This window comes from Ipomoea nil, unplaced genomic scaffold (assembly GCF_001879475.1).
Source record: "Ipomoea nil cultivar Tokyo-kokei standard unplaced genomic scaffold, Asagao_1.1 scaffold3069, whole genome shotgun sequence".
In the NCBI taxonomy this organism is placed as follows: domain Eukaryota; kingdom Viridiplantae; phylum Streptophyta; class Magnoliopsida; order Solanales; family Convolvulaceae; genus Ipomoea; species Ipomoea nil.
The window spans coordinates 2,724,272-2,745,117 of NW_017619497.1; the positions used below are offsets into that span (position 1 = coordinate 2,724,272).

The 20,846-nt window shown below is 36.4% G+C and overlaps 1 protein-coding gene across 1 annotated transcript; it reads right to left on the bottom strand.

Moving 5' to 3' along the window:
• Positions 1-6,029: 6,029 nt before the first annotated feature.
• Positions 6,030-17,201, bottom strand: LOC109165451 (protein TSS). The gene is made up of 23 exons (XM_019314212.1): positions 16,919-17,201; positions 16,760-16,821; positions 16,506-16,598; positions 16,228-16,300; positions 13,380-13,712; positions 13,230-13,294; positions 12,631-12,762; positions 12,461-12,502; positions 11,836-12,360; positions 11,559-11,713; positions 10,861-11,344; positions 10,648-10,710; positions 10,220-10,321; positions 9,818-10,135; positions 9,657-9,749; positions 9,425-9,526; positions 9,222-9,326; positions 8,942-9,075; positions 8,678-8,861; positions 8,456-8,587; positions 8,201-8,313; positions 8,039-8,117; positions 6,030-7,938 (listed from the first exon to the last, which is right to left on the bottom strand). Exons 1-23 carry the CDS (start codon positions 16,986-16,988, stop codon positions 6,289-6,291), a joined length of 5,109 nt encoding a protein of 1,702 aa, XP_019169757.1. The 5' UTR covers positions 16,989-17,201; the 3' UTR covers positions 6,030-6,288.
• Between the last annotated feature and the right edge of the window lie 3,645 nt (positions 17,202-20,846).

Below are 20,846 nucleotides of genomic sequence, written 5' to 3' on the forward strand. Positions count from 1 at the left end.
GTTTTAAAATTTCACCCTGTCCAAGTATATAGTTTTGGCTCCGCCCCTAACTATCATGTACTCATGTAGTCTATCATAAACATTGTATTATAATTTATAATGTATTTAAACTACATTATAAGTGTTTGATATTTTATCATTGACAATTGTAGGATACCCCCACTCACATAATTTTCTGGATCCGCCCCTGATTTGAGACGTGCTCCTTGCCAACCACACCCCTCACTTCAATTATTCTTTGAGCCGTGCCCCTAGAACCCATCACTAACAAAATGCATACAAATTAACAATATAAGTAAAAAAAAAAAAAATTATCAATAATTTATTGACAATAAATAAAAATTTTATATAAGTCACCAATTATTTTATTGACGATAATTATTTTTACATCAAATAAACTATTTAGTGTATAAATAAAATTTTAAATTAAAAAATAAAAATAACTTGATACATTCTAATTAACCAATAACAACACATGCTAATTGATTAATTAAAAGCATAGAGTATGAAGGGAAAATATAAACTGTTGTATTAAGCATTAAAGAGCAGAAGCATATATAGGTACAACCAAGAGACATTACAGGAGATAAGTTACACAACAAAGAAGACCTACTCTAATGGAGAATAAAGCTAACAGTAAAGACTAAACAATAGATGAATTATAATCCTTAATACGCCCCCGCAAGATGGAGGAACCATCGGTGACACCAATCTTGGAACGGAACCGCAGAAACAGTGATCGGCCTAATCGCTTCGTCAACACATCAGCAACTTGGTCAGACGACGAGACATGACGCACACACAGCGAACCATCAGTAACCATATCTCTGACAAAAAAATAATCCAATGCTAGGTGCTTCATCCTAGAGTGGAAGACTGGGTTCTTGCACACGTATGTTGCACCTAAATTATCACAGAACAATGTAGGTGCCCGGGACATGTTAATACCAACCTCTTGCAGTAAACTACGGACCCAAACAAGTTCAGCTGCTGCATGAGCTAATGCGCGATACTCAGCTTCCGTAGACGAACGAGACACGGTCTTTTGTCGTGTAGACTTCCAAGAAATAATGTTAGAGCCAAGATAAACTACGTATGCGGTAGTTGAACGTCCACCATCCCTTATATCACCCCAATCGGCATCTAAAAAAGCAGTCAACATAAATGGGGAGTCATATTTCAAAAATAAGCCATGGTGATAAGTGCCCTTAAGATAGCGCAAAACCCTCTTAGCAGCCTGCCAATGAACTGCACATGGGGAATGCATAAACTGAGACAACTTATTAACCACATATGCTACGTCTGGCCTCGTAATCAGCAAATACTGCAGCATCCCAATTAGTCGCCGATACCCGGTCGCATCAATAATAACACCAAAATCAGATTGCGGAAGCCGCCCATCTGTAGACATAGGCATGAAAACTTCTTTCGCTCCATCCATCTTGAAGCGTTGTAGAATGTCAGCCAAATACCGGCCCTGAGATAAAAGCAAACCTGAACTGGTGGGAATGACCTCAATGCCAAGAAAATGATGAAGAACACCAAGGTCTTTAATAGAGAACCGCCGAGCTAAGGTAGCAACAAAGCCATCCAAAAAAGAGACATTATTCCCAGTTAGAATAATATCATCTACATATACTAGGAAATAAGCAATAACTCCTTTCTCCAGATAAATAAACAGTGAGGTGTCTGCTTTCGACCGTTTAAAACCAACCGTGAGCAAATAATTAGACAGCTCCAAATACCAGGCCCGGGGAGCCTGCTTGAGACCATATAACACCTTTTGCAACTTACAAATATAAGAGGGAAATTGTGCATCCTTGTAGCCAGGAGGTTGCTCCATATAAACATCTTCATATAAAGTGCCATGCAAAAATGCGTTATTTACGTCCAACTGGCGAACTACCCACCTGCAACTCAAAGCAATAGTAAGAATAACCCGAATCGTCACAGGCTTCATCACAGGACTGAAGGTTTCAAAGTAATCACGACCCGGTTCTTGTAAAAAACCTTTAGCTACTAAACGGGCTTTATAACGATCAACGGAACCATCGGATTTTCGTTTGATACGAAAAACCCACTTGAAACCTATGGCTTCTTTTCCATCACGAGGGACCAGAATCCAGGTATTATTTCTCTGGAGAGCTTGGTACTCACTGTCCATAGCGGTACGCCAAAGGGGATCCCGCAAAGCCTGAGCAACGGTAGATGGTTCAAGAGAAGCGGGCAGAGGATGAGTGGTGGTTGCATTGACAAACTTGTCATTGTAATACTTTGGATTAGGCTTACGAGTACGCTTTGGACGAGATGTCTGAGAAGAGGCAACATCCGACACCGAGGGGGTATCACTAGAGTTAGCATGAGATGATTCTGAACGGAGTGAGGGTGTTTCTGAGGCTGCAGCGGAGGGAGTATCATTAGCTGGAGAGATTTGCTCAAGTGAGGTCGGAGACACAGACACATTAGGAAGTGGTGACACTGAGGGAGTAGAGATAGAATTGTAGGGGGATGAAACGGATATTGTGGGGAGAGTTTGAGGTTGTATAGGCAGGGATTGTGATGGACAACTATATGGGTAAGCATTTGAGATAGGAGTCCTAGGCAACTGAGGTGGTGACTTAATAGAAGGAAAGTTAGTCTCAACAAATTTCACATGCCTAGAAATATATAGTCTATTTGTGTTCGGATCCCAACACTTATATGCCGATTGAGAAGTGGAGTAGCCTAGAAAAATACAGGGAATGGACCTGGGTTGTAACTTTGTTTTCATATAGGGACGTAGCCACGGAAAACAAAGGCATCCAAAACTCTTCAAACGGTTGTAATTTGGCAATTTTTGGTACAGACATTCAAATGGGGATTTATTGTTGAGGATTGGAGTAGGAAGCCAGTTTATTAAATAAGCAGCTATTTGCACTGCGTAAGACCAAAAATTTCGGGGAAGAGATGCACAATGTAGCAAGGATAGAGCTGTCTCAATGACGTGGCGATGACGACGCTCTGCAGTGCCATTATGCTCAGGGGTGTGAGGTGGTGAAGTGAAGTGGGAAATTCCATGTGAATTAAACATTGGAATTAATTTTATAAACTCACCTCCATTGTCAGAAAAAATTGAAATAATTTTATGATCAAAATATTTCTCAACTAGACGCTTAAACTGAGGAAAAATTATGAAGACTTCTGATTTCATCCGAAGAGGGTACAACCAGATATATTTTGTAAAATAATCCACAAAAATAACATAGTACAAGTAGCCATCAACGGACTTTTCAGTTGTACTCCAGACATCTGTATAGATTAATTGTAACGGTTTAGAGCTGAGTAATGAATTTTCTGAAAAGGGCAATTTGTGACTCTTATTAATGTTACAAGAAGAACAGCTAAAGGAATCAACAACAGAAGACTTAAATCCAATCTTGTAACATTGTAATAATTTTTTGAGTGTTTTATTAGATGGATGGCCAAAACGATGGTGCCAGGCCGATAGAGAAGAGTTGACTACCACATTTATTTGAGGATGACAAATGGGAGTGTAGTACACATCATGAATGTTCTCCCCCCGTAGAAACGACGCCCCCGTGCGAAGATCCTTCACCAAAAAATGTGTGGGAAAAAATTCAACAGAAACTTGATTAGTTTTGCACAATTTTGAGACAGATACAAGATTAGTTTGTAACTTGGGAACGCACAAGACATCACTTAAAGAGAGAATACGAGATTCAGTAGGGAGAGTAGCGTGACCCGTATGTGTAATGTTCAAAGTATTACCATCCCCAAGGCGTATCTCGTCAGGACCCCCGTAGTCAGTGAAGCCATGCAATGATGAAGGACTGGATGTAGCATGATGGGATGCCCCACTATCAAACATCCACTGAGGCGAAGTCACAGGTGAAGTAGTAGCTGTGTTGGACACTGGTTGTTGATTACGGGACTGTTGCACATCCTGAATGTGAATGTTATTGTCGCGTAGAAACCGTGCTAATTTTTTGCAAAATTTTGTGTCATGGCCCAGGAACTCACAAAAATTGCAGTAACGGTTCTGACGATCGCTAGAGTTGGTCCCTCGATTTTGAGTGCCTCTGTTCTTGCGAAAATTTGTATTTTGATCTCGAGATTGGACTATTGCAGATCGGCTCATGGAGGAATCTCGGGAAGGTTTTCGTTGTGCCACATTGGCAGTTGCTAGCAACAATTGATCATTATTTTGTTTTAATGATCTTTCATAGTCTGTGAGAATATCAGCCAGTTCTCCATATGTGACTGATTTCTCACGAACTCGAATTGCTGCCATAATTGGATGGAATTCATCACCAAGTTGGGTGATTATACTGACTACCAAGTCTTCTTCAGAGATTGGGTTTTGGGCCAAGGCTAGATCATCTGCGATTGCTTTCATATCCTGAAGATACTCAGTCACAGACCGTGAGCCCTTGAGATTTTTAGCCATTTTCGCTTCCAGAGAGATGACACGTCCTCTGGAAGTGTTTGCGTAGCTTGAGGTTAGGCGAGACCATGCATCAGCAGCTGTGGTAGCAGAAGAGATGATCGGCTGAATCGTCTCCGAACAACTGCCGAGAAGAGCACTGACAATGACCTGATCCTGGCGAAACCAAATGAGGTGACAGGGATTTGGTTGTTGACGTGCAGTGTCAAGGAACGCATCTGGTTCCTTTTGTGTGCCATCAATATAGCCTAGCAGTCCAAGTCCAATGAGAGTGGAGTGAATCTGCCGACGCCATACCGGAAGTGAGTAGGAGCAGACAATTGAATGATAGCAGTACCATCTGTAATCTCCATTGGATCAAAGAGGAGAAGAAAAGAGAAAAAAAAAAAAAAAATCTCGTGAGAGTGTTTTAGGCTCTGGATACCATATGAAGGGAAAATATAAACTGTTGTATTAAGCATTAAAGAGCAGAAGCATATATAGGTACAACCAAGAGACATTACAGGAGATAAGTTACACAACAAAGAAGACCTACTCTAATGGAGAATAAAGCTAACAGTAAAGACTAAACAATAGATGAATTATAATCCTTAATATAGAGTTATTAATTAACTAATCAAAACAGGCATTATATACCTTTTGAAGACTTTTTTGTTGGAGGCTTGGAGTTAAGGTCAATGCTTTGAGTCTTCACAAGTTGAAAAAGTTGGAACTTAGCAAAAATAGCATTTTAAGTGATTATTTTGTGGTACAAATATCATTAGGGTTCACTTTTGATTTGAGTCAAGTCGAAGTGGATTCGGGTTCTCCTAAGTGAGACGAAGAAATCGATATATTGTATGTTCAAAACGAATAATGAATGAATGAGAAATTGATTTTCAAAATATACACATTTGACTTGAAAAAATAGTTATGGAAATATTTTAGAAGTGTTTGTCTCGGATTAAAAAAGAAAAGTGAATTTACACTAATATAAATACAACTCTCTTTTTAGAGAAATTGGATTATATAATACTCCGTATAAATAATCTTTATTATATTTATTACTTTGAAGATGTGGAATTAGAATTATAACTAAAAACTGATTTTTTTTATTTTTTTTTATTTGAGAGCTTAACAAGGGAATGATGGATCCTTGAAATGAAAAATAAAATAAAATAAAATAATAATAATAATAATAATAAGAATAATAATTACTAACATTCCCTAAAAGTTTCATTTCCAATTTTACGCCACTTTGTTACACGTATAGTTTTTTTTTTTTTTTTTTTTAAGAAAAGTCGCAGTTATCTGAGAGTGTACATTGGGTAAATCTAATAAACCTCTTGCACTAAGAGTCGAGCTTGTAACCTTATTATTACCAAGCTAACAAACTAACTTGACTAAGGTTGTCATTTTTTCTAGCTATTTTAATATTTATTGTATGCAAAATGAGTGAATATTTTGAAGTTTCCATGGCATAATAGTTTACAAATAGGTATTAGGTCAGATAATAGTAGCAAAAGAAAATGAAATCAGCTTTCCATAAACCAAATAAATAAAATAGAGAAAGAAGCATGAAATTCAAGGATGGCAGCAAGCACTGAAGGAATTGGTAATGATGGATGGGGATCCAAGTTCTAATTATTATTTAAGATAAAAGAACATCCTGGCTTCACAGGCAACAAAATTTGGAAAAAATATATATATTAATGTTGTGTTTATTGCTGGCTGATACGAGAGTCTCCTATGATTTCTCTTCAACATTTTCTACACTGTAGATTCGCAGAAAATCCAAAACTCTCATCAACATATGCAATCAAGCCAAGAAGAAATACCTTATTATTATTGTCAAAAGCTTCCCTTCAGCGTACTGAAGCACAAATGGATTGCTGACTGTACAATTCGCCGATTCCATTACTGATTTTTGATCGATTTCTTCTACGCTTGGTAACAACCATAAAGCCTTCACCATCCCCCCCATTGTTATTACTATTTACATCGCCCATTTTTGAGCTCTCGTTGTTCTTTGCTTCGGATGATAGTCCTGTCTTCCCTTCATCGTTCCCATATTGTATCTTTATAATGGCGCTATCATTTGCAATTGCTTCGGCTGAGTTTGCTGGGAGCCCTGACTTCTTCTCGGAAACTGGAGATTCGATTGGAGTGTCTGAGCTATGTTGTACCGACTTCACAATGAAGCTAAGAAGTATCTGCCTCGCAAGTTCTGTCTTCTCGGCATCCGAGGTGCTTCTTGATGACTTCTTGTTTTTAGCATCGTCCGTGGTCTTCTCCACAACGGAATCACAAGCTGGGGCGACTGTGGAATCTTCTTCGGTGGAATTGGTTTTCCAGGCGTTTCTCGGAACGAATTCAGGAGCGTGTGGGTTCATAGTTCTGGCGGGGTTAACTCCATTTCCTTCACCGGATGATGCATGGTACTTTGAGTAGCCATTTTTCACGCGGGGATGGGTAGACCTGTAGTACATAGGAGATCTAGGACCACATGGAACTCTCGCTGCGATTGATGGGAAGCCTATAGGCTCTATAACCACGCCCTGCCTCGCCATTTCATCGTAGACACTAGCAACAGCAGCACGGTTTAGCAAATGGGTGACGGCATAGGCACCGGGGTTGAACGGTGGAGCAGCTGCAGAAAGCTTACTCCCATTTGCCTCCACAGGCTTTTCTTGAGTACTTGGGGATGAAACATCGTCTAGCTCACTTAATGAGCTTTCAGACTCGATATTTCCACTGTTCTTATCATCAATATCCTGCATAGTTGATGTGTTCCTTTCATCAGTGACAGGCTTATCATCGAGATTGGCAGAAGATTTGTCCGAGGTTACTGTGTGCCTTCTTCCATCCTCTTCCGGTGGTGTCTCGGGAGGACTAATGGAGATCTGAGAGTCAGAATTATCTTTGTTTAATTCTTCAACTTTCTCCAGTAAGGGCTTTAGAACCGTACCTGGTGGGGCCACAGCTACATCTTTGTAGGACAATGACTTAGAGGCCATAGTTGTAAGATTGGCAGGAGGGGAGGAAACACTAACAGCTGATGAAGAAAAACCTTTAGGAACTGCTACTTTAGCAGAGACATTCTCTGAATCACCAGAAGAAACTGTCTTAGATGTACCGTTGTGCCCCTGAGAGATCACTTCTTTCCTAGATATTCGGTCCCTTGGGAAAGAATAAGCGGAAGTTGTTTTTATCTTGGCAAGATTTGGTCGCTTTCTGGCGTGCTTTTTGGCAGTGCCACCACTGCGTCCTTTTGAATTTGCTTCTTGCCACCCATCATCCGAGCTTGTTTCCTGCACAGCCGCTTCAACAACCAGTTCAACATGCATTGAACTAGGAGGATCCTTGGATTCTTGAGATGTAATAATGTCATTTTTATCCTCATACTCAATGACCTTCATGGACGACGCACCAATTTCTTTATTGTTTTCCGTCAAAGAATTGTTGCTTATTCCATCATGAGCTCCTTTCTGAGATTTCTCGGAAACTGGAAACACCTAACAGACCACACAAAAATAATAACCATAATGATTTTAGATGATAATGCTTTCTACGCTGAAAGAAACACAAAACACAAAAAAAGAAAACAAGTGATACCTTTGAACGCCGTTTACGGTGCAAATCCAAAGCCTTTATATCCTTATCCGGATTTATGTAATCAAGGAGATCTGATACACTGGAACAAGCACAATGGTTAATCACAAAAATACACGCAAAAAGTTTCAAAAGCAAGTAATCTGTGTACAAATATATCAACACCTGAGATGTCCTTTGCTAGCTATGGAAGCATCTGGTTTTGGTGTCCCAGATCGTGCAGCCTCTTGCTGCTCTAATGCTTTTGATTCAAAGTATTCAAGCCAGGCAGCAGCATCCTACACAGGAAAACCCGTGTAAGTTAAGCAACTAACAAAACGGCAGAAAAGTTAAAAAGAACAAATTGTCTCATTTGGTAAAGACTATCTTATAATTTCAGCAAGCCCGCATAAATAAGGAAAAATAAAATTAGAGGTGCACCTGAGTTCGGAGATCCTCTGGTCCAAGCTTAGCTTGAAGAATTTGAAGTGTAGTTTGCTCGTGTTGCACACTCAATGAATATGCTTCCATTAATGAAAGAGCAATGGCTATGGCGTGATAACTGGCAGCAGTCTGTGTGCAAAGTGCAAACCACGGAATTAACAACAATTGCTCCTGAAAGAAAAAGGACAAGCATCTGAAAAATTAAAGTCAGAATGGGACCTGAATGTGATCATCTCCAAGTAATTTCTGGTTGCATTTAAGTGCCTCATGTAGATATCTAAGAGCAATTTGTGCATTCCCCATGCCCTCTTCCATCATAGCCACATTAATGTAGGTAGCTGCTGTGTTTGGATGTGATAGACCACACGTAAAATGAAGCAGAAACAGGGCTCGGTTGACATATCTGGCAATATACAATAAACATTATACAATCACAACATTAAGCACAAAAATGAAACAAAACAATGAATTTTGTCTACTCACTTCAGGGCCAATTCAATATGTTGAAGACGGTAGTAGAACACTGAAAGATCACCGTAGCTTTTCATTGTGTCTGGATGATCAAGCCCCAGTTCCCTCTCATTAATATCCAATGCTTTCTGCTGATATATAGTTGCCTGAAGAATGACAAGAATCAGAAACCTAAATCCTTGAACATCTATATACATATCAGAACAACCATACAATACAAGCAGCAGCTATTTGGATAACTAAAAGGGAGGCAAAAATTCATTAAGATGAAGCAATAAAACATTTGAAAAACCTGATTGAAGTCTCCAGTGTGATAAAGGACAACTGCCAGTAGGCTATAGGCACTTGCGGTTGTACGATGATATGGGCCACAAACAGCAATCATTTTTGTAAGAGCCTACAGTTCAAAATCATATATAAAGTCAATTTTTTTTTTATCTATGCAACTATATAAGAGTTAATAATTCATGAAAATTGAAAAACAATCTTATATACCTTTGTTCCAAAATTCAAGGCATCTTCCAGCTTCCCTTTGTCAAGAGCAATCTTAGAGGACTCCAGTAAGGTTCGACCATCAGCAGAAGAGCATACAACATGCTGTGAAGATCATTTTGATGAGCAATATTCTTTTGTTTTCACTACTTTAAAATACTCATGCAGAATATCAAAGAATTTTATAAGTTAAACTGATTAAACGAAATTATAAGCTAAGAGAAAGAAACCTTACTTTACACAAAGGCACTAAACTGATGACATCAGTTTCACAAAATGGATTTGAACTTTCCATGTCATAATCTCTGGGAACCAACTCTATCCCAACCTACAAAGAGAAAAATTCAATAGTTGTTCACAAAAGCTAAAGAACAAATCAGCTAGTTATGATACTACCTTGTGACAGAGTCCACGAAGAATTGACAATTTTCTCAAGCGCTTGAATTCATCATTCAGATTCCAACCAAATCTTTTCAAAAGAAATTCACTTAACCATTGGAACTTGAGAATTTGGTCATCACTCAATTTCTCTTCATTATCCTCTGGTGTATGGGAACCAAGCAAGAAATTCAGAGTGGTGGCAATTGCAGCTGGTAAATAAGCCTCATCACTAGTAGAAGCAATAACCGCTCTAACAATGTACTTAAAAGCTCGAGTAACCATCTCATGAATACAAAGTGACTGTATATGAGGAAGCTTCTGAGCAAGCTCAACCTGGTTCATGTAATAAAATTGAAATATACCATTGAGATTTTTGAATCACAAAAACAGATGGAGGAAAGAAAAATGAAAGCTCACCACTCGTCCCAGAGAACGCATTTGCAATCCTCTTAGGTGCATGAAGTCTGTGAGTGTTCGACCATCAACGGGTGAAAGTTCCAATGATGCAAAGTCTGCCACCTAAAATATAAAAAGGAATTAGAACACTTGGAACAACAGTTAAAAAACTTAAAAGAATTAATGTGCTATTTGGTCCATAGAATAGGTCGGGATAAAATAGCATTCCAGAGAATAGACCTATTAGGCTATTTGGTTTGATTTCTATTACACAGAATGGGCTATTCCCTTTGCAATGGGAATAGCCTAGGGGCCGCAGTATCAACTATTCCTAGCATGCCCTTTTTTGTATCCACCCCTATTCCATATTTCCATTCACTATGGAATACTGGAATACTATTCTTATACCATTTGTTTTCATTACACAAACCAAACATCAAGTGACTTACCAGCTTAGGGAGAGCAATTTCATCGTAATACTTCTGTGCCATCTTGATAATCTCATCTACTGGCTGTTTCGAAAAAGAATATAAAAAACAATAAGTGATAAAGTGCTGGAATAAACTACATCTCCTTCCTTTTCCAGTAACACATCAATTCAAAAAAGTGCTAGTGAGTGATTGATAAAAGTACTCTACAAATAAAAGAAAAAATTATAAAACCTTTAGATGAAGACCAGTTCCACTCTCTTTAACACGGAGATATGCTTCTTCAGAAATATATTTCCTCAACTCCGCCTTTGAGCTGGATTCATCATTGGGTTGTTCAGCTAAGATACATTCCATGTTTGGAGAACTGGTTGAGTCATTCTTGGCTTCATTTACATCTGTCACATTACCATTCCCAGATTTTCTTTCCCTCTTTTTCAACATTTTAAACTGCTTCCCTAATCCTTTGATTAGAAGCTCATCCTTACCATCATTCTCAACTTTCTTAGGACTGTTTTCTGTTGTAGTCTCCTGCTTTTGTAGATGCTGCACCCAGCAAGACCCAAGCTCCCATCTGAAGGAACTTTTCAGTGCAGGAGGCTTCTCTTGCAACTTTTTCAAACTATCGTTAGTAACTTCACGGATGAGACAACTAGAAGTGTCATAGTCCCCAATTTTATGTTCAGGTGTGCTTGGCTTCAAGAGGAGAAAACGCAAGCTGCAATAGTTGGATTTCAAAGAGTAAGAATATTGCAAACATTTCGGGCACCAAAAGAATAAACAAATATATCACAACCTAAGATAACAAACTTAGACATTGATTGAACCTTGGGGCATCTATTGAAAAGAAAAAGATTATCTTCCCTAATGAAGTGAAGCACAGGAAACCTTAGTAGTCTCAGAAATTATGCAGAGATAGAAATGATTCAAACCTGTTAATGTTGAGTGCGTTGGCTCCCCCATCTGGTTGATCATCAATTACAATATCTTGTGACAGACTCCTTCCCTCCCCAAGATCACCCATAACTTTCACAATAGCTGTGTAACCACAGTGTCTTACAGTAACCATACCTAGTGATAATTTATCCTGTGAAAATAAAAAACACATAAGTAAACCAGAATAAGTAGAGGCAAAATGATGAAATTTGGAATTCCTAAATCACAAAAATAAATATAAACTAGTTTGAGCTTTGTAGTTAAGCCACTCACATGTGCAACTACACTTTCATCTGCAGTTATCCCTTTAAGTAAATTTCTTTGGGCAACCTCTTCAGCAGATTCACTGAAGCTTTTCGTACCAATAATTTTAACTTCTTTATGGCTAGCATCTGTGGCATCTCTTTTCACTGTGATATACAAATCTCCAACACGATCCTCATATAACACTGAATCCCAAACACAATTTGGAGTCGATACCTCTGAGGAATTGATGACTTTTTGTATGGCTGAAACAGCTTTGAAAATTGAGACATCAACAAAAAGATTATGCAGCAAAAAAGCCTTTCGATCTCGAACAACCCTTTCCTCTTCAGTTTTACAAGGAAGATTTGCAAGTATATGGAATTCTGAAGCCCAAGGTCTAAGATCATGCTCTCCATATCTCCCCTGGCCTCCACCATTACCACCCCAGCTCACATCTTCAACTGGAAGAGGAATGAAATTTGGTCCAAGATCTATAAGGGTTGGGGGGACAAGCCACGTATTGGCGCGGAAACCATACGGAAGATTACCGAACTGAAAGAATAAAATATAAATCAAGTTCATAACTAGCCCCATGTAAATCAATCACATTGCAACAGTAATAAAAGCATTATTTTTTAAAACAAAAAATCACCTTATTATGGTCAACAAAGGCATTCATCAATGATTCGTATGCCTGTACAAAACATTAGACTTGTCATTCATATATGACAAATTGCTACAAAAATCAATTGAAACCACCAATAATTACTGTAACCAAAACCCGCTGAAATATCAGGTGCAATAGAAGGGAAAGGTATTTACTTTAGCAAATGCTTGGCTGAGCTGTTGAAGAAGATCAACCAAACAATGGGCACGTATAAATGGCTTTCCCAAAGGATAGTAACCAGTTTTTGAAGCCACCACTTGTAGTAACTTGCCATTGCATATCTTAATCTGCATATAGTTTTCATCAAAACAACAATAAGAAGACTAAACAATAAACTTGAAAACTCAACTCATGTAAGTTCAATTTAATTATTTTTAGGAAAAAGTGTCAATAAGGTCACTGAACTTCTTACTTTTTGCAATTGGGTCACTGAACTTAAAAAGTGTACAATTCAACCATCAAACAAGCAAAATATATGCAATTGAGACATTTTTCCGGTAGAACCCGATCATATTGCTTACATGGTAGGTAAGAGTTGCCTTTTCCTCTACCATACTAGTCGGGAGTAAAGATTGAAATATTTTTAACTCAAATTTTACTAAAAGAAATCAGAAAAATGTCCTAATTACACATACTATGCTTGTTTGCTGGTTTGATTGCACACTTTTTCAGTTCAGTGACACAAAAATGGTAAATTCAATGGCGTATTGACACTTTTTTATTAGTAATGCTAATGCTAATTTATTAGTCGAACCTGCATTTCAAAATAGTCGCCATTTTGATCCGATTGGCCATCCTTTAGTTCCAACCTCTTCAAACCTGAGAATACAAAAATGCATTTAAAATAATGGAAATGAGCCAAAAAAAAAAAAAAAAGTTTCAAAGTAGTGAGGGAGAAGCACACTTATTATAGGCGGGGAGAGGTGAGACAAAGACAGGAACTCGTAGAAATCAGAAAGCTTCGGAATGGGGTGGATCGCCAGCATGTCATACTCTTCCGAGACGGCCGGAGAAGGAGAATCCGGGGCCCGTACGGCTCCATCGGACGGCGAGTCCGGCCGGCAGGCCTCCGCCGCATTGAGCTGCGACTTGTGCTTCCTGGCGCGAGCGTCGTTGGCGGAGGGCGTTGACGGTTTGGCGGCGCCGCCTCTGGACTTGCCGAAGCGCGTGGTGCACGCGACAATGTCGAGTAGCCTGCGAACATGCGCCTCCGCTTGGGCCTCCTCCGCATAGTCCTCTGAAATATCGCCGCGTTGGGCTATATGTTAAAATCGAGCAACCAAACGGGCCGCAAGGACCACAAACACAATTCACATGTCCCCTTGAAAAGGTGAAACATCGCAGAACTACTTACGTGACATTATTGTCACTCGCTCCATAAATACTTTATAATTTAATCACTTATATAGAAAGTTGTATATTGACCCTTCCAAGTATATCAAAAAATGCCTATAACCCTCCATTCTCAATCGCAAGAAAAAAGAATAAATTTCATTTTTGATCCCCATATTGTTATACATGAATCACATTTGGTTATTGACTATTAAAATTTTATAATTAGGTGCATGACTATCTAATTTGTATCACATTTGATCCTGTTATCCATTTTCTGACCATTTATTGCTAGAAGTGCTTGTTCCGAAAGAAGGAGATGCAGTACTCCTTTCAGAAGAAGCACTACCGGCAATAATTGGCTGTGAAATTGGACAGTAGGACCAAATACAATACAAATTACATAGTCACTCACCTAATTATAAAATTTTAATAGTCAATAACTAAATGTGATTCATGCATAATAATCAAGGGATCAAAAGTGAAATTTTCTCCAAAGAAAAAATGTCCATCACCCTCAAATTACAATCCTACAGTTTACAAGTTTAGTCTCCAATTCTTTCGAGTAACTAAAAAAATAAGATCAGAATATATCTTCAAATAACTTACCCGTTATCATCATAAATTTACAAATTCAACCGAGTAACAAAAAAATGAGCAAAATATCCCGACAATTTCTAATGCACACTCGAATAACATATCACTTATCATCATTAAAAGTTTACGAATTTAATTACTGACCGTTTCCGGATAATCAAAACATGAGACTTAGGCACGCCCACAATTTCCAATGCACTATCAAACAACTTACTAAATATAGGGAGGGACTTCTAACACGAGGGAAGGCAAGTGTGCAAGGTGAGACCCAACAGTGATCATGGAGCACACAGAAACATCGTTTTCAGTAAGGGAATTCATTAAAAACCACAAACGTATATGACATTCACTATTTAACGTAAAGGCAGCAGAGGAGCAATGCGATCTGAGAAGTGTGGGTGGTACGAATTCAACACTACATGTGCAAATTTCAAATTGCTTATTAATTATAGCAGCAATTTTTTGTTGAAAGAAGCATATCATCAAATTAAGTCTGAAGATAAAACATTACAAAGATAGGGAGGAGGATTAGTAAACCACTTCAAACAATCAGACTCAGAAATAGACTGCCTTACAACGGTATAAACTGTCATGTTCACTGATCGTTTTGCATTATAGCAACAAATTAAACAATGTTTTTGTACAATCATTATTGTGTAAACCATGGTCCACACAACTGTGTTGGCTACAATCCAAAAACGCATAAAATTACATTATTCTAACACATAAAGTAAATTGAAATTCACTTTAAAAAGTAAATTTTAATTCACGATATAACTATTGGGTTAAAACCAATGACATTGTGGTCTACTAGCATGAAGTGACCCCCCAAAATAAGAGATTATAAATTTGACCTTCAGTGGAGACGGTACTGACTCTTTGTGTTTCAGTAGGTTAAATAGATACTCCCTCCGTCCCGAATTGGTTGTCTCATTTACTTTTTGCACGCTTTTTAAGGAATTAAAGTAAATGTTATGTATTTTCCAATTATGCCCTTCACTTTTTCACTTTTGGAAATAAAAGCAAAAGTCATAAGGGTAATTTGGGAAAAAGTAGAATGATGGTGATGTTCAATTTTGGAAAGTGGACAACATTTTGGGACAAACTAAAAAGGAAAGTAAGACAAACAAAATGGGACAGAGGGAGTATTATATTATCACAGAATCAGTAGTACTAAAAAAAAACTATATACTGGGTTAAGGTTATATGGAGTCATTAAACAATTGAATGTTCAAAGAATTTAGGAGATATTTATTACATTAAATTCAACAAAGTCAAAAAAAAATATTAATATCATTTTCAACCACATGCGACACGTGAGGTTCACTATTTATTCAACAAAAAGGAAAAACCGTAAAACGGCACAGGAATCGGAGAGTCGGAATCCGAGTCGTGGGTTTCAACGTGAAAAACAATCAGAATAGGGAAAAGAAGACAAAATTTTGCGGGCCTCGGAACTGCCGATTTATTGGAAACTTAGTGTAATATCGACCAGGTTGCCAATGAACTCCACACTCTATGCCAATGAATACCACACTCTCTATGCCAATGAATTAATTAATGATTGAAAAAATGTGCCATTTATTTTTCTTTTTCTTCATTTTTCGTACTTTCATTGAATACCAAAGGACACGAGACATGAATGTTAACACAATACTTAAACATTTCCCATCCGAGGACTGTTTAGGTCATGATTCGTAGGTGGTGATAATTTGTTGTAATAAATTGATTGACCGCCCATTTTTAGCATTAAAAAAATAAAATTTTGGGAGATTTTTATTTATTTAATATTATATATTTATTTATATAAACAATAAACCTACCTTCAACCATTCTCAGAAAACATGGCTTTAGAGCAACAACCTCAAACCTGTCATTCAGCTTCGCCCCTTTCACCTGCCCACAACATTAAAAAAAAAGTTTTTTATTAATTTCAGAATTTGTTGTCAAAAACCGTGTAGTAAAGTGGCATAACTGTGACTCTTTCAAATGAGATGTGAGGTTCGACATAAATTATATTGTAACAGAGTCAGTAGACTCAAAAAAAAAAAAAAAAATTAAAGACTAAATTTGTTTGGGATTAATTTAATACAATTTTTACCTCGTGTGACAGGGAGTAGTTAGTGAAATGACAAGTTTGCACATTGGAAGCCAGCAGCCTCTTCACATCCAGAATCTTGTCCGTGGAGATACCCTTCATCGGTTTCATGGATTCCCATCAATAACAATACAACAATATAAATAAAATAATAATAATATTATTATTATATTGAAAAAAACTCCATTATTCCATGTACAGGGAGAAGAACGAGGAAGTTGGAGCATAAACCAAACCAAACCAATTAATTTTAGTACCTTGAGAACAACGTGGGTATCATATGGAGTGACAACTGTGATGTCAAGAACACTGGGAATAACTGCAAAATTCAATGAATGAATGAATGATGATAAGAAGGGTGAATGAATTCAAAGGGAAAAATATATATGAAATAAAGAAATTCCCATAAGACAGACCTTTCTCTTCCTTCTTCTTCTTATCAGCCTTGGGTTTGTTTCCCTTTCCCCTTCCAGACTTGGGGGCCATGAACCCAACTCTTCAGTTCTGTGGTTTCTTCCAAAGAGTGAGCAAGAAAATGAGGAATGGAGGGGAGGGGATAATATGGGGATAAAAAGGGAGGAAATCTTGTGAATGGATTTTAATAGAAGGAAGGGGGGATAGAGAAGAGAAGAAGATAGGATAAGGAGCAAAAGGTTTTGTTTGGATTGGGGGGTTTGGGCTTTTGGGTTTCTAAGTTTCACACCTTAGCCCTTTTTTCTTTTTTATTAGCAGGATGGGATTTTCAAGAAATCTTGGCCTCTCCTTGTTTCTTGCTTCCTCTAGTAATTGGCGACTCTGATTTTGCCCCCACCATACCCCCTTCCTATTCCCATCTCTCTCTCTCTCTCTCACATGAAATTTTATAACTTCCTATATTACAATATCATGTACTTTATAAATTTGTACATCTACTTTAACTTGATTTACAAAAAAGTCTGCAGTCTTTACTTGAATGTGTATTTTAGGTGAAACACTAAAACTCATAACTTTGTAATTTTAAGCGGCAAAGGACCACAGTGAAATAAAATAGCATACGTTGATTGTAGCTGACCGACTCGAATGAAAAAGACTAATAGACGTTACAATATCACATACTTTATAAAATTGTACCTTTACTTCATATATAATAAGAAGGTGATTGTGATTCGACCACCACCATTGTTCCCTTCCCATTTCTCTCACTCACGGGAAACGTTATAGTGTCGTAAATTATAATACCGTGTACTTTATACATGTATATTTTATACATTATTAAAAATACATAAGAAGAAAGTGACTCTAGTTTTGTCTCCACCACTATTTGCTTTTAATTTTGATTATCGAACTATTACATAGGAGTAAAGTGTACACAATATACATTCTTAGGTAGTAGCTAAGGGTTTTCCTCGCATATTATTAAATTTGTTTAGATTTTTTTTTTTAAATATTATTGCTAAGAAGACTTAAACCATTGATATTTCATTTACCTTATCACTATTGAAACCAACTATGCTAAGGACACCTTATGTATGTTTAATATTCAGATATAATAACTTGTATTTCTTTTTAAAATGTTTGCACAAAATATATATCAATGATATATAACCGACTTAAATAATTGTTGATGATTTTTTTTTTAAATATTTTCTCAAATATTTTCAGCTCAAATAATTTAAGCCCTCACCACCGCGTTCGAATTTATGACCATACATTTGGAATGATATCCAAGATTTCATTACACTACAGGGTAGTTGACACTTCAATAATTGTTAGTTGAACCACACTTACAAAAAGAAATTAATATTTTGTTTTGTTTAATTTATATATTTTGATATGAAAACAGAACTAGGTTTTTTTTCCTCTTTAATTAAGTATATAAACATATTTAGTTTGTAATATAATGAAAAAATACACAAAGTGAGATTAAACGAAATGCAGTTGCACCATCTCTGAATTGAATACTTCAAGAATTAAATAGACATGGTGTAACAAAAGGGCTATAGAAAGATATACAAGAGTGATGCATGTTACGTTGGATCGAGATGTAGCTAATAGTATATAAGATGTAATGTACAAGAGTTTACATCAATAATAATATATTATAGACTTGTTGTATGGAGTATGGTATTAATAGCAAGTTTGATATATATGACCTTGCTTCCATTGATAACAATATCAAAATATTGCATTCTAGCTTTCTCTTCATTTTGTTGACAAGAGAGTTACGTTCAAGCCAAGTTTATATATTGACAATTTTTTTGATAACTCCAATTTTTCGACTTTGTCAAACTATATCCGAGACCCCATTAACCCTGCCCAAAACTCATGAAGGAGGTAAATCTCGAGATGTCCAAGTGATTTTAGGCTTCTTGTCGTTTGTACATTTTTGCACACAAGAAGTCTTTACCACCAATTGATCAAAGTCGCAAGACATATACCCCATGATGCTTCATGTCCCGTCTGCAGCTTCCACACTAAAAACATAATATCCTCCATGCTATATGCGATTGTTGATAGGTGTCTAAACCATGGAAGCCCCTTCCCTTTTTTCATATAGAATGGATTCTGGTTTAAAATTTTTTTTTTTACGTAAAATGCATAAATTTTAACATTTAAAATTGAGTTCTTCTTTTATATGACGAATTATAAAGAAAAAGGTACGATTCACCCTTGTATACCTTGGCCTTAGAAATCCATTGCTTAAAAAGTTCTTATGAAGAAAATGGTTGAGAAACTACAAGTGTTTTTGGACAAAATAATGAACCCCAAACTATAGAGAAGTCTTTGATAAATTACTAAAGAATTTTTAGGCTCTTTCAATTTGCTTGAAACTTTTAACTACCTTATTGTTTTACCTTTTTTTTTTGTTGTCTTTACTTTATAGAGCTGAGTTTCTCTTATCATTGGGTTTGAGCTAGTAATGACTCCCCCTTTATGTTCTCACCAAAATGAAAACAATGACAACTCCAAGGTAAACATGGTGCTAGTTAGGAAGGCAATATGCATATAGTGCCTATGATTAATTTATGGACTAAAAGATGTGTTTCACTATTACATAAGTTGAGTTTATTATATGTATATACTAATAATTGTTAATTTTTCTCATCACCAAAATAATTCGTCCCCATATTAAATATACATTATGCCATAATTTATTATTGTAAATCGAAAATAGTATAAAATTTTTGCGTCAGAGAAGGCAAATCAGTAGACGGACACGTGGCGGGAAACTGTGGTATTTGCCTTCCCAACTTGTAGTTTTTTGTGTTTTTGAGTTTGTTGTAGTTACCTATGCGGCAAAGCTAATTTTGAGACCACACTTTCCACATTATTTATTAGATACAATGTAACTTTATTAAATTTGATAATTTTATATTACATTTTAAACTCTACTTTAATTTTGGACAAACTTTTTATATTTAATAGTTTCATATAAAATTTAAAAATTAGTATAATTATGACTAATTTTTCTATAGTAATGTTGTTTTTCTTTCCTAATTTGATCTTCAATGCTCACGTGCTTGTCAAAGAAAATTTTAATTTGAGAAAAATCAAGACTTATGTTGAACATTAGTCTTTTACGCGCTTTGTACAAATGAAATAATGCCCAATGATTATTTTTAAATAAGTATTTTAAAGTATATCAATGCAATATTATATCGGAGATGTTCATATATGCATAGGTAAATAAATATTGAATTTTTTTATTTAAATCGGTAATTTAAAGTATATAAATGCAAGATAATATATGAGAGATTGATTATATTGTCATTTGTCACTAAAATAAATGTTTGCAACTTTGTAATAACGCTAGTCTAAATACTTACTTAGTCTAAAAACGATAGTCTAAATAAATACTAATTTTAGTTTAAATTTCTTTAATTATATTCTTCTTAATTCTCTTTTGGGTAACATTGTCATTGTCTTGATCTTCAGTACATGTCATCTTCCTTTTTTTTTTTTTTTAATTTGTAGTGTGTCATGTGCAATTGGGTTACTGGTGGTAGCATGGATGGATTCATCGTGCAATGAGATTAAGATATAGGAAGCTTTAGATTTGCGTTGTTGTGACAATAATGAAATCATTGATTTTTTTTTAATTTACATTCGTTGTTGAGACAATTTGGTTTGAGAGTTTGTCAATGACAATTGTTACAATTCTTGTCAATAGGGGATGATAATAAATAATAAATAATTCAAAATATATAGTTATAATAGATATTGTTATAATAATATAGTAAAAATTAACTTACAAATTTATTTAGAAGTTTTCATGCATTGATAAAATTATGATGTATAAACTTGTTCAATTGGAGCCAGTGGGATATCAACATTGTCAAATTCTTTGAAAAATGGTGCTACCGT

Coding starts and splice junctions, on each gene's coding strand:
- LOC109165451 (XM_019314212.1), bottom strand. CDS start 16,988: ATGGCCCCCAAGTCTGGAAGGGGAAAGGGAAACAAACCCAAGGCTGAT. Junction 8,862..8,941: donor CATATTGAATTGGCCCTGAA/GTGAGTAGACAA, acceptor GTATATTGCCAG/ATATGTCAACCGAGCCCTGT. Junction 7,939..8,038: donor ACCGTAAACGGCGTTCAAAG/GTATCACTTGTT, acceptor GTGGTCTGTTAG/GTGTTTCCAGTTTCCGAGAA.